Source organism: Callospermophilus lateralis, chromosome 4, assembly GCF_048772815.1.
Source record: "Callospermophilus lateralis isolate mCalLat2 chromosome 4, mCalLat2.hap1, whole genome shotgun sequence".
Lineage (NCBI taxonomy): Eukaryota > Metazoa > Chordata > Mammalia > Rodentia > Sciuridae > Callospermophilus > Callospermophilus lateralis.
The window spans coordinates 19,174,417-19,189,516 of NC_135308.1; the positions used below are offsets into that span (position 1 = coordinate 19,174,417).

A 15,100-nucleotide genomic window follows, 5' to 3' on the forward strand; every position below is an offset into this window, starting at 1 on the left:
GAAGAGAGAACCCACAGAATGGGAGCAAATCTTTGCTAGCTGCTCCTCTGACAGAGGATTAATATCTAGAATATATAAAGAACTCAAAAAACTTTACATCAAAAACTCAAACAACCCAATTAAGAAATGAGCAAATGAATTAAACAGAAGTTTAAAGAAGAAATATGAAATATATGAAAAATGTTCAACATCATTAGCAATTGGGAAATTCATATCAAAACTATACTGAGATTTCATCTCATACAGTCAGAGTGGCAGTCATCAAGGATACAAATAATAAATGCTGGAGAGGATGTGGAAAAAAAGGAACACTTTTACACTGTTGGTGGGATTGTAAATTAGTATAACCATTATGGAAATTAGTATGGAAGGTCCTCAAAAGACTAGGTGTGGAACCATCATATGACCTAGCTATACTATTCAGTACTTATCATGAAGAATCAAAGTCATTATACTACAATGATACATGCATACCCATGTGTATAACAACACAATTCACAATGGCCAAACTATGAAACCAGCCTAGGCGTTCATTGGATGAATGGATGGATGTATAACCAGTGTGATCCTGCAATTTGTACACGTGGAAAAATGAGAATTCATACCCTATTTGAATCAAATGTATGATATGTCAAGATCATTGTATTGTCTTGAGCAACTAATAAAAAAAATGTGGAATATATACACAATGGAGTTTTACTGTGCCAAAGAAAAATGAAATTATGTTATTTGAGCAAAATAAGTTAAACTCTGGTCAGGGGTCATATATTTTCTCGTATATGTGGAAGCTAGACAGGAGAAAAAAAAAAGTTGGAGCTTATGAAAATCAAAGTGAGATCAGTAGCAGAAAGGTGCTGAGGGGTGGGAGGTGGGGAGGGAAGGGGGAAGCACTGGGGTGGGAGGTGGGGAGGGAAGGGGGAAGCGCTGGGAAGTATCATTGGCCAAATTATATTGTCATATTATATGTACATATGAATATGTAACAACAAATCCGATCATTATGTACAACTGTAATGCACCAATAAAAGTAGGGGGAAAAGTATGAAACAAAAAAAGAAATTTTTTTAGGGGGGGATAAAATATGTTATTGCTGGAGATAAAAAGATGAAAAACTGAACACTAAAACTAAGTATGTCCTTGACTTGCAATGTGGCCCTTAGACTCCTTGGGACCTAACCCAGGGTGTGACTGGATATAATTTTGGTGATGATTTACCTTATTAGTTAGCTAATATCATCTAATAAGCCAGTAAGATCAGGCTAATTATGTGACAGTCAGCAGGTGTTTTGCTAGAAAGATTAGATCAATGAGTAATGGTAATTGAAGCTGAGTAATTAATTGTGTGATTTTTGAGATATTCAACTGTAATTCCACTTAAGTTTCATCCTGAAAGGAGAGCAGTAGAAGGGATTATCAACAAAAGGAATGTGCACATAAAAATGCACTTGATTCATTTTTGAGTTGTGTCTAGACCCCTGATCACCAGAAAACCCTGGCTCGTCCCATTCTAGAGAGACTGTGTAACTGCCCACCTTCCTTCCCTGCTGCCTCTGTCTCCTCACTCTTCTTGGTCTACAATTCCCCTGCTGTGCTTTGCCGATTCTGGTCTTAACAGCACTTAACTGTTCTCTTCTTCTGTTTGGAATCTCTTGCTCCTTGATCCAGCTAACACTTTGTTTTTAGAACTCAACTTTAATAGTAGCTACTGGAAGCTTTTCTGACCCCCTAGTCTGATTTAGCTGCTCCCCTTTTCTCATAGCATCTTTATTGTATTGCTTTCCAGTTTAGCCAGTAATGTCAGTCCTTTTTGCTGGTTGCCTAAAGGGCAGGGATGGTTTGTTGAATGAATATATAAATATTTGATTTTTCTAAATATTCTGTAGAGGTAGTACTAAAAGTCCATTAGAATTGACCCTTTTATCAGCTATATATAGAACTTAAAAAATAGTTTCTAATATATAGCATGTCAAAAACCAAATTGTGATATTTTAAATTTATAATTTCTATTCCCTGTTTTACTCAAGCTTTAATAAATCTTAAAACAACCCAACTTCAGCTGGTTTTATGTAGTGTGAAGAGACTCTGGAATGGGTTCTCTGGATTTGAATGCTAATATTGATACCTCCAGGGACATTTTAGGCAGATTATTCACCTTTTGTTTTGTTTTGTGGTGTTGTGGATTGAGCCCAGGACCTTATACATGTTAGGCAAGTGCTTTACCATTCTTAGCCTTAGGTTATTCTTTATCCTTGGTTTCCCCAGCTACATATTTTGGGGGTCAAAATAAAAATAATGCCTACCATATAACACTGTGGGTCAAAATAAAAATAATGCCTACCATATAACACTGTGGTGGAAACAACTGAAAAACTTATAAGCAATCGAAGGTTTTGCATAGTCTACTCCTGAAAATGCTGCTGACGTTCTCATTCTCATTGTTTGTGAACCCATGGAATTTATAGAATGTAGAGTGGTTTTTTTGTTCTCTGAGCTGATGGTAGACTTTGTTAGTTCTCTATTTGATCTAGAGGAATTCCAAGTTAATGACATTGTACCTCCTTTTTTGACTTTGATATGGGACCTGCTTGATGTCTCATGCAGCATCATGAGCCATTAAATCAGTACCACCCATGAGCCATACTTCAATCTAAATGGCAAAGCAGCTTAGAGATGATGAGGCCCTGGAAGGCAGTCATCCCTGCTGCTGTGGTACTGGTTTGTCTCCCAGTTTTTCCTGGGCTAGAGGGAGAATAGATGTTAGTTTGCTTTCCAGAAAGTTTCACTGTGAGCCCCGTGGGTAAGGCGTAGCGCCAGCACCTTGCCAGGGTAATTTTTCTTGGTCAGGAGTAAGCCACCTGAGAAAATAAAGTCTGAAATAAAATTAGTGAGGAAATAAGACAAAGTCAGAATTATAGTTATGAGCACCTAATGGGTCCAGTCCACACAGGAACTGGAGCTGAAAAACTAAAAAATGGCTCTGGTTTTTTATTTAAGGGGGTATATCAAAGGCAGGGATAAGGTTTCAGGGTGGAATCTTGCTTCATGATGTCTTTTTCAGTTAACAGGTTGATTGGCATTTTGGCAGGCTCCACTCATCTGTGAAAGGCTGTGTAGGTCACCCCATCTCCCATGCTGTGTAGGACCTGGCAGAACTAAATAGGACTCACATGTATCTGGGCAATCTTACCAGCAGGATTGCTGCTGGAAGTTCCCAAATACCAGATTTTCCTTTTCAATGGGCTTCCATGCCAATTTGGTCTACACATAGTCCACGGGCGACTTTTGACATATGAGAACAAGTTTGTGAGCAGTATGGTCAGGTGGAAAATTGAAGGACATGTGTAACCTCATGTGAAAATGTTGCTGGTAAGGTACTAGGGAGTTACAAAGGAAACTTCTGGAAATATGCAGGATTATTAAAGAAGGGGGCCCAGTGTGAGATGTGTACTCTATATATACAGAGAAGTTCAGTGCTTGGATATTTGGGGTATGGAAAAGATGTTTACATCCACCACTCCTGTTTCATTCATGACATGACTATCAGCAAGGCAGGATTAGGCTTTGAGACCTTCTTGTTCTAGAATAAATGTCAGCAGTATTTTTTACAAAAAAAATATTCTGTGACATTCTTAGTTTCTTGGCGAAGTCTTATCTAGCACCACATATAGCATGTACAAAGTGCTCCCACAAGTTTTTAAGGGAATTAAAGTAGATGTTTTAAAATTGTAGGTATAATTTGGTGGTTGAATAATGGTTTGTTTTGAGGTAACAAAATACTTTTTAATTTTGTATGTGGTGTGGTAGTGTATTTTGGTTTTGAGGAATGAGACATTTTGCATTGGTAAAATGTTCTAAGTTAAGCTTAAAATGCCCAAATGCCTTTTAAGCAGCATATGTAATGTAATTTTACCTTTGTTTGGTGACCCAGGGTCATTTCCAATATCTTTTTTTATTTTTTGGAGGCGGTGGGGGGTGTTGATTCAAGTCAGTTTTTGACCTTTTTTATTAAAATTTTTTTTTGCTCATTTGTTTACATAGTATTTGAATAAATCTTGAATGTGTTTTGGAGAACATTTTAATTATGAATAATTTCAAATAAAATAATCAAACAATAGTACAATGAACTCAGAAATTCCATCATGTAGACCGGTGACCATCAACAACAATTAGCCTTAATGTCAGACTGCCATCTCCTGCTTCAGTGGTAGTCTGCTGTTTAAACTACCTCTCCTTTTACACAGTTCATTGGTGGTTTGCTGCCAGAATTTCTTTTAGTTTAGAAATTGGTAATCAACTCTGGAAGATTTCTGGGTTAAACAAAAGCAAGATTCTGAGTGAGGGCCCAAGGTTTTTTGGGCCTTTATCACAACTATTTTTTGTATTTCTCATATTTAGGGATTCTGTTCTAAAGAATGGTTAAGTTAGTCTCAACTTCGAAAAGTGAGTTTTATTCTAATAGTTTTTCATAGGATGTTTAATACATTTATTATTAGAGGAATTTAAATTTTTTTTCTCTCTGCTTTGTGAACAGTCAAAATTTGCTGTGTGATGTCACAATTGTGGCAGAAGACATGGAAATCTCTGCTCACAGAGTGGTGCTGGCCGCCTGTAGTCCTTATTTTCACGCCATGTTTACAGGTATGACATATTTAATTTTGGATTTTTTTAATGTATACAGTCTTGAGCTTTTCTTCCTGTTTTGTTATTAGCATTTTACTTTATGAAAAGAATTGAATTTGGGAAAAAATGCACTTGCTTCATTCTAAATTCCTGCCCATTTTTGTTTTTCATTGTTGTGATCAGTAAACATGTATACACATATACTCACAGGTCTATTCCCAGCTTAATATTTGTGCATATTTGTTCACTTTGCTATCCTAGTACTTATGACAGCTTTTTGCACTTGGGCAAAAAAGGCAATTTTTACTGTTTTACATTTTTTAAATGATTTTCACATTTGCTTCATTTATTAAAATGTTTAATGTCTTGTTTGGAAATACAAGAAAACAGGGTGATTTATCTATAAGGTTACATTTTACTTTGGCATCTGTAAAAACATACAGCATTAATACTTTGGGAAAATAAGTGACTTATGCCTGTCATACTTAAAGCTATAACTTCTTTTTCTTTCTTTCCTTTTTTTTTTTTCTTCTTCTTGGTACTGAGGATTTAACCCAGGGGTGCTTTGCAATGAATTAGCTATATCCCCAGTCTTTTATTTTTCATTTTGAGACTGGGTCTCACTAAGTTGCCACAGATCTTGCTAAATTGCTGACCATGGTCTCAAACTTGTATCCTCCAATGTCACTGTCCTGAGTTACTGGGATTACAGGCATGTGCTAACATGCCTGGCTCATAAATTCGTTTTTTAAAAAAGAAATTTAATTATATCGTTCTTCCTTATTCATGTGGAATATCATCTAAGACCCCTAGTGGATGCCATAAGTTGTGGACAGTTTCAATCCCTACTTATATATATACCATAAAGTTTAATTTATAAATTAGGCACAGTGAGAAAATAACAACAGTAACAACAGAACAATTATATTAACATAGAACAATTACATCAACAGACTATAATGAAATTTTTAGCTTCACTGCCTTCATGCTTTGGGTCCATTATTAGGTACAATAAAGGTTACTTGAAATAAGTACTGAGATACCGTGACAATTAATTTGGTAATCCAGACAATTACTAATGACTAATTGATGGGTAGCATATATGCATGGATATGATGGATAAAAAGATGGTTCATGTCCCAGGTGGGACAGAGCAGGTAGCCCTGGATTTCAGCATGCTATTCAGAATGGTGCACAATTTAAAACTCATGAATCCCATTTCTGAAATTCTTCATTTAGTATTTCTAGGCTATGGTTGACTGTGGTTAACTGAAACCATAAAAAGTAAAACCTTTGATGGGGAAGATAACTGTACTGATGTATAAAGCAATGAAGTTATTTCTTCCATCAGTGAATTTATAATCATTTTTGTATTGGTACACCAAACAGAAAATACAAATTTAAATAAAATGATGACAAAAGGCAAAAACAGAAAGCTATTTATGCTTTCAAGACTGTTACATATTTTTTGTGCCTAACTACAGAATACTTCAAGGAATACAAAATCAATATGAATGTGCTTCCTGCCCCAGTAATAGTTGGGGAAATGAGATGTGTACATCTAAAATAGGTAATAGTGTGTACAGACTATGTTCCCACACCAGTGGCACAGGTGGTACGGACTGTGATGGGCAGCATTGAGAGAAGGGTTCTGATGTTTCACGTACACAGAAGGTCAGTGCAGTACACTGTTTGACAGCTTTTTGTCTCTGTGACCAAAGCACCTAACAAGAACAATTTAAAGGAGGAAAAGTTTATTTTTGGCTCATGGTTTCAGAGCTCTCAGTTCTTGGTTGGAGGACTTCATTGCCCTGGATCTGAGGTGAGGCAGAATGTTCTGGAGGAAGGGAATGATGGAGGAAGGCTGCTTAGCTCATGGCAACTAGGAGGTAGAGAGGTGGGTGAAAGGGGCCAGGGACAGGTATAGTTCCTAAGGCCACCCCTCCGGTTTCCTGCTTCCTTGAGCCCTGTACTACCTGCCTGCTGTTACCATGCAGTTGTCTATTCAAATTATTAATCCAGCAAATGGATTAACACCAGTGAGGTAATATCCTCACAATTCAGTCTTTTCACCTCAGAACATTACGGCAGGGTCTTGCACTTGAGGTTTTTGGGGAGACATTCCAGATCCAAACTGTACGAAGGGCCATGTGGAAAGAATGGACTTAGGGAAAACTTTCCATGTGTCTTGGAAATAGACAGGAGGCTGGAGTCCCCCTCACTTTTCAGTCTTATGCAGTTTTGCTGTTCCTGAACAGAATTAAATAATCAGAGATGGATGAAAGACAGCAGAAGGGCTGTGAGCCAAGTTGAGGAAGTAATTTGAGAGGGCTCCTTCAGCTGAGGCTGATCTCACTACTAATGAACTGAGCAAGGCAGAGTATTATGTCCCGTGGTTCACTTCAGTCTCTTGGTTTATATCTTATTTATTACTCCTGGACACTTTTCTAGAGTTTGTAAGAAGAGGCTCCAATCTAGAACATGTTGGCCTAATTTAGGAATTTCCTAATAAAGTGCCATCTGTATGAGGCTTTCCTTGTGGTTAAACTGCTATTGCTTCTGGATTGTTGGAAGTGAATTGAATGTCTCAATTGTGTTTTTTCCCCCAACTTTATTGAGGTGTAGTTTATATATTTATAAAAATTGGGCTGGGGATATAGCTCAGTTGGTAGAGTGCTTTCCTCACTCTATAACACAAGGCCCTAGGTTCGATCCCCAGCACCAAAAGAAAACAACAACAACAAAAAAAAACTACTTTAAAAATTTACCCATTTTGAGTGTACAATTCAATAATCATTTTTAGAACACTTTCCCCACATAGCATTTTTCTTATTTTTTTTTAAATTAGTGCATCATAGTTATACTTAGTAATGGCTTCATTTGGACAAAATCATACATGCAAGTAACTTTATTTCAAGCCCATTCCCCCCTTTGCTTTTCTTCCTCCCTCCCCTATTCTTCCTCCTCTACTCGATTAAACTTCCTCCTTCTACATATACATAAAAATGAAATTCCCTTTGTTATCTTTATATGAGCGTATAACACGACTTTGTTAAATTCGTTCCATTGATCCTCCCCTTTTCCTCCCTCCCTCTCTCTCCTTCTCCTACATCTGTGTTCCACTAATCTTCCCTTTATCTTTGATATCCCATTCCTCCCCCACTGCCTTCTTTCCCTCATTTTGCTCTAGCTTCTGCATATGATAGAAACATTGGACCTTTGATTTGCTTATTTCACATAGCATGATTTTCTCCATTTTCATCCATTTACTGGCAAATGTCATTATTTTATACTTCTTTATGGCTGATTAAAACTTCATTGTGTATGTATGCCACATTTCCCTGATCCATTCATCTATTGATGGGCATCCGGGTTGATTCATAATTTGTCTATTGTGAATTCTGCTGCTGTATCTCTAAGGTATTGCTGATATTAGATCTTTTGGGTAAACATCAAAGAGTGGAATAGTTGGGTTATGGGGTGGTTCATTACTAGTTTTTTGAGGAATCTCCACACTGCTTTCCAGAGTGGTTGTACTAATTTGCAGTCGCACTAACCATGTAAAAATGTACCATTTTCCCCACATCCTCCTCAGCATTTATTATTGTTTGTGTTCTTGACAATTGCTATTCTGACTGGAGTGAGATACAATTTTGGTGTAGTTTTGATTTGCATTTCCCTGATTGCTAGAGATGCTAAACAGTTTATCATGTATTTCTTGGCCATTAGTGTTTCTTCTTTTGAGAAGTTTCTGTTTAGTTCTTTTACCCATTTATTAATTGGGCATTGCTTTTTTGGCATTGAATTTTTTGAGTTCTTTATATATTCTGGATAATAATTCCCCTGTCAGAGGAGTAGCTGGCAAAGATTTTCTCCCTTTCTGGAGGCTGTCTCTTCACTCTCTTGTTTGCTTTGTTGGGCAAAAGCTTTTTAAATTTGATGGCATCACACTTATTGATTCTTGGTTTTATTTTTTGAGCATTAGGGGTCTTGTTGCAGAAGTTGGTGCCTGCATCTATACAGTGGGGCATTGACCCTCTTCTTCTAGCAGTTGGAAGGTTTCTGGTCTAATATCTAAGTCTTTGATCCATTTTGATTTGACTTTTTTGCAGGGTGAAAGATAAAGGTCTGATTTCATTTTTCTAAGTAAGGGCATCCAGTTTCCTCAGCATCATTTATTAAAAAGCCTATCTTTTTTCTGGCATATATTTTTGGCACCTTTGTCAAGTATCAGACGGCTGTATAAATTGGGTTTGTCTCTCTGACTTCTATTTTATTATATTGAACTTCATGTCTGTTTTGATGCCAGGATCATGCTGTTTTTGCTACAGTAGCTCTGTAGTATAATTTGAGATATTGTGATGCCTCATGCATTCCTTTTCTTGCTCAGTATTCACATAGCATTTTTGAGGTTCATCCATATGTTTCAAAGGAAAGTTTATTCCTTTTTAATTGCTAAATAGTATTCCACTTTATGAATATATCACATTTTGACTATTCATTTATCAGTTCATGGACATTATATTATTTCAGTCTTTGGCTGTTAGGAATAATGCTATTGTGAACATTCATATGCAATTCCTTATGTGGACATAGATTTTCATATTTCTTGGGAGTACATAAATAGAAGTAGAGTTTCTGAGTTACATGGTCAATTTATATTTAGCGTTTTAAAAAACTGATAAGCTGCTGGGTGTGGTGGTGCATGCCTGTAATCCCAGAGACTGGGGAGGCCGAGGCAGGAAGATCTCAAATTCAAAACCAGCCTCAGCAACTTAGCAAGTTGTTAAACAACTTAGTGAGACCCCATCTCAAAATAAAAAAATAAAAAAAGATCTGGGGATGTGGCTCAGTGGTAAAGTGCCCCAGGTTCAATCCCTGGTATCAAAACAAAACCTGCTAAGCTGTTTTCCAAAGTAGCTCTCCCATTTTATATTGCTATCAATAATGCATGGTTTCCCATTTCTTTACCTTCTTGCCAACATGTGTTATTGTCTGTCTTTTTAAATATATTTTTTTTATGTTTTATAGCCATTCTTGTGGGTGTGAAGTGGCATCTTATTGTAGTTTTAATTTGTGTTTTCCTAATGACTAATGTTGTTGAGCTCTTCACCCGTAGGTGCTCTTATCCTTTTTGACAGTTTTTATACATTTTTCTTCTATTTTTGAATCCACTATATAGTAAATAGTTTATAGAGATTAGTCAAAAATGATAAAGATTTTTGCCAGAATGTGAACCCATTCTTTTCTGTGTGTGTGTGTGTGTGTGTGTGTGTGGTACAGGGGATTGAACCCAAGGGCGCTTGACCCCTGAGCCACATCCCCAACCCTATTTTGTATTTTACTTAGAGACAGGTTCTCATGAGTTGCTTAGAATCATGCTTTTGCTAAGTCTGGCTTTGAACTTGCAACCCTCCTGTCTCAGCCACCTCAGTTGGGATTACAGGTGTGCTACATTGCACCCGGCCTCAGCCTCTTTTCATTTTTTATTTTGAGACTGGGTCTCACAAAGTTGCTCAGGGCCTTGTTAAGTTGCTGAGGCTGGCCTTGAATTTTCCATCCTCCTGTCACAGTCTCCCAAATTGCTGGGATTGCAGGTGTACACTGCTATGCCCAGCCCATTATTTCTTTATCTGTTGTTCATGGTTTCAGCCTTGTTAAACTTTATTGTAAAAAATATAGTAAGGCCAAGAAGCAGACATTTGGATGTTTCCATCCTGTTAAACACCATCATATCTATTTATATTCTTTTATTCATGGCAAGGTTGTTTTCCGGTGACAAGCCTATTTGGAAATGAGGAATGTGCAGTTGTTCTTTCTTGGCCCTTATTTTTAATTTACCATAAACCATAGGTGAAATTTTCATTCAAATTAAATACCTAAAATAGAATTCTGTTACTCATTGTAGTTCCAAGTATTTGAGTAGAGAAGGAAGGTGAAAAATAATTCTATGATGTAGTCACAGTTTTACTTTGTGAAGTGTGAGCCTATTTAGAGCAAGGCTGGGTTTAACCTTTACTTGAGAAAGAACACATGAAATTGGGTTCTTGTGTTTTTAGATTACTCGTTTGTTATAAAGGTGGTATTTAAAAGGCTGTTTATTTAGTGTCACAGGGCTAAAATTTCGGAAATCTAGTGGGAAATAGTAAAAGTTTTATTTCTATCATTTTTGTTTGTGTTTTTTGATTACTATTGTCACAATGAACATGATTCAGTAAGGTAAATTAGAATCAGAAAAGACAAGTGATTATTTGAATGATTAAGAAATGCAGTTTTTAAAAGTTGTATGTGTAGTCATGTTTGTCTAACATTTCTGCTTTTGTTCATCAAGAAGTATTTATTGAGCCTCTTCCATGTGCTAGACATTTTCCTAGGCTTTGGGGACCATAGAGATTAACAAAGCAGACAAATCCCTGTTCTCACTGTTCTACCCAGGGAGAGGAGGAAAGGTTAGAAAGTCAGTAAACTTGTACAGAAAAGATAACTTCTGATAGCGATGACGGCTGTGAAAAAAATTAAATAGGACATTGTACATAAAGAGCATAGGTCAGAATGCTTCAGGCTGCAATAGAAAATACCAAACGGGTTTAGTAAGAAAGTTGCTGGGCACCAGGCCTGACTTGATCTGCAGCTTGATAATTTCCTTAGGAACCTGCTTCCTTCTCTCTACCCTGCTTCCCTCAACAGAGATAGTATCCTAAGGTTGATTCTCCTTCTGAATGTAATAAGGTGCTCACAAAAGTGAAATACCAACATTTTGAAGCAGAAGGAGTATTTTTTCCCTCTCTCTTTTGAGGAGCTAGGAAACCTTTCCAGAAATTCTCCAAACTAAACAGAATTGACTGGGGAATGTGGTTACCATGTTGGCCTTAGATCATTTATAGAGTTTGTGTAGCATGACCACCATAGAGAGTTCTGGGGCTTTGGGGCCACCTTGGCAGACTGAAATTACCTGTGTGCCAGTAGCTTCTTTGTAACCCAAGACCACAAAGAACAAAAGGGCAATAATGGTTAAATGACAAGTGGAAAACAATGAAAGAAAATTTATTTATTAAATATAGTTATCAATTTGTCTCTAATTTCTTAGGGATTCAGAATAGTCAAAGCTTCTATATTGTGTTTTTTCTCCCCAGTACTTTTTATTGGTAAACAATAATAAAAATTGGAATCAGAATTAATTAATTAATTTACTTACTTATTTATTTATTTTTAGTGAATTAGATCTTAGGGTTTGTCCTCCTAAACCTATTCATTTACTTTCCATTTATCCTATCAGAATTGATAAATGAAGTTACCAGTTTGTTCAGGGTTTCAGTGTCCTGAAGATATATATCATATATATTGTATATATTACATATTAATACAATATGTTATCTTTTTATTATATATGTTTTATTTATTTACTTGTATATATTTTATTGCATATCTCTTATTATATATATTTATATATTATATATAGCATCTGTCTTTAAGCTTTTACAATTCAGAGAACTTCATTTTTTATGTAGAGGTGACACAGTATTTGCTTGTGGAAGTGCTTAGTTCAGTTTGAAATGTAGAGTGAATTTTCAATAAATATTTGTTCACTTAAATCCTTCATAGCTGGAGTACCCATGTTCAAGATTAATACTAACATGTGTTACTAATTATGTTAAGTAATTCTGCTGCTTTCTTCTTTTGTTTTGGTGGTACTGGTGACCAAATCTAGAGTTTTACACATGCTGGGTAAATGCTCTACCACTGAGCTGTATTCCTAGAAAGATGCTACATTTTAAATTGGCACTTATTTTACTTTGCATTCATCTATTTACTCATTCACTCAACTAATATTTATTTGGTTACTGTATGTTATGTCAAGCACTGTCATAGCAAGCTCAAAAACCCAGGTGTGGAAAAGTAGGTAAAGAGTTGATTTTGAGAGAGTGGATTTGCATGAGAAACCCAAATGTATCTAGGATAAAGGCCTAACCTATCCATGGAGCACCCCCGATAAAGCTACCTGAAGAGGTTCTACCTAAATCTGGAAGAGTGTGTAGGGATTAACCTGGGGAAGGGGCATGGCGGGAGAGCCACAGGAAAAAGCTCAACAAAGGTGAGAAATTGCTTGGTGTGTGTAGAAAACTATAAGCAATTCTTTATTCGTGTATTTTAAGTCTAAACTGGGAGACAGGGTTAGATAATGAATCAGGCTGGATATGGAAGGGGTTGGTGTGCTTGAATTGTGAGAAGTTGAAGGATTTTGAGTTGTGGTCAGATTTGTGGAGTTAGCTTAAGAAGCAGGAAAAGAAATGACAGTGGTACTGTTGCAAGAGGTGATAGGACCCCAATGGCACAGTGGTAGAAGGGATGAGAGAAGGTGGGGGGATTGGTTTCATATCCATCTGAGGCTAATTCTGCAGGCTTTGGTGAATGATGGGACTGGGAGGTAAGGAAGAGCGGAGAGTCAAGGATGAATCTTACTCAGGTTTCTAGTGTAAGTATCCCTGTGGATTTCCCAGTATATCTTCAGAGTTATCTAATTATGGGTTTGGAGATATGTGACCAAAACAGATAAACAAAAGACTAATGTGTTGGGAGACTGCGAGAAGTTACAAATGGTACAGGAAAAACTGTGCACTATCATTAGCTTTTTAAAAATGCATTATCAAATATAAATCTCACAAAAACATACTGTTTAAAGATTTACTCTATAAACAGCAAAGGGCAGTAACTAAGATATTATGTAACAATGACAATGAGAATTAGATATAAGTAGCTTTTACAATTCTCTTTAGTATGTGCTTTGATTCATAACTGTTAGAATTTTTAATTTATTAATGCAGTTAGTGGCAAGCTTTTTGCTTTTATTACTATTTTTTAAATTAATATGAAATAATAAAGATTAAGAAGCTTTAAAAGCACTATATAATTGAGATTGAATTTGTTGGAAGCAGATAAATTTTCAGAGGAAATAATTTAAAAATTACACATAAGGAAATACGCAAACTAACAAAGTACATAGTATAGCTATACCTTAAAGTTCAAAATATTAAATTGCACATGGTGGTGCATGCTTGTAATTCCAGTGACTTGGAAAGCTGAGGCAGGAGGATGGCCAGTTTGAGGGCAGCCTCAACAAGTTAGTGAGAACTTGTCTCAAAAAAATAAAAATGGTTGAGGATGTGGCTCAGTTGTAGAGCATCTCTGGGTTCACTCTCCAATACCCCCAAATCCATAATATTAAAAATTGTTTGGCAGGGGGCTGTTTTTTCAGTCATGTATGTAAATTAAAGTCAGCTTTTGTTTTGTCTAAGCTAAATCATGCCTGAGAACTAGGTACATGGCTTTATGCTCAGATGGCTGCAGGCCCTGCAGGACGTTGCACCTCACAGGGGCCCTCTAGATGAGGTAGTTAGACACAGCCTACTGTATACAGTCAAGTGGGACTCACCATAGTGTCCTAACTTCAGATTATGCAAACCCCATCTGTCCACAAAACATAGAATACAGGAAGGTGCCATTTAAACAGATGAATTATTTTTCCATATTCCTCCATTCTCTTCTTTCTTTAAAGAGAAAGAAAAAGAATTTGCAGTTTCTTTTTTTCCCTGTTGTATAGGCCATGTATTCCTTCTCATTAACAGCCCCCTTCCCTTGTATTACAGATGAATGTTTTCCCCCTGGGAAGTAGCAGGGTAGTTTTCAAGATATTTTGGCTTTAAGAGGAATAGCTTCTTTCTGAGATCTTGTCAGATAATCTCTGGGGAAGCATGCCGTTAAATGTACATCACGATTATTATTTCTTTCCTCCCAGGATTTGTGTTTGCAAAGAATTTTGTGTAATTATGAAGTCCCATAGGTTTTTCTGATAGTTTATGATCACTGACAGCACACCACATCTGAAAAAGAAATGAATTTTCAAGAAATCTTGAAGTCACTATAATTTTTTAGTGGGAGAAAAATAGATTGAGGTCAAGGAAATCAATGGTGGCATCATTTTTTATGCCTTTAACTTTATTCATTTATTCATTTATTTATATATACGTACATACCAGTGATTGAATACAGGGGTGCTTAACTACTGAGCCACATCCCCAGCCCTTTTTATTCTTTATTTGAGACAGGGTCTCACTAAGTTGCTTAGGACCTCCTTAAATTGCTGAGACTGACTTTGAACTTGTGATCCTCCTGCTGAGTGGCTGGGATTAGAGGCATGCACCACCACACCCAGCTTCTTTAACTTTAAAACCTAGTAAATTCTAGAAGCAGATCTTTTTGCTGAGAGTGTCTCATGGCACTCAGAATTATTCTTGGATTGCCCTTTTAGTTTATGATTTGAAAATTTAAGATTTTCTTTCCTCCACATCCAATTGCTTGTGTCTTCTTATATCTTAGGCCATTTTGTTATACACCTTAGACCCTCAAACCTACTCCTATTTTCCTCAAGCCCCCTTCGTTTAAAGCTCATCCATTCTCTGTTTTGCCTCTTGTTCTAATTCCT

The 15,100-nt window shown here is 36.6% G+C and overlaps 1 protein-coding gene across 3 annotated transcripts in view; it reads left to right on the top strand.

Annotated features, from left to right (window-relative positions):
• Positions 1-15,100, top strand: part of Klhl2 (kelch like family member 2) — a 91,665-nt gene that overhangs the window by 20,501 nt on the left and 56,064 nt on the right. For all 3 annotated transcript variants that reach the window (XM_076853644.1, XM_076853646.1, XM_076853645.1), the window contains exon 3: positions 4,532-4,638. In XM_076853644.1, the coding sequence (XP_076709759.1) occupies positions 4,532-4,638 (107 nt within the window). The remainder of the gene's footprint in view (positions 1-4,531; positions 4,639-15,100) is intronic.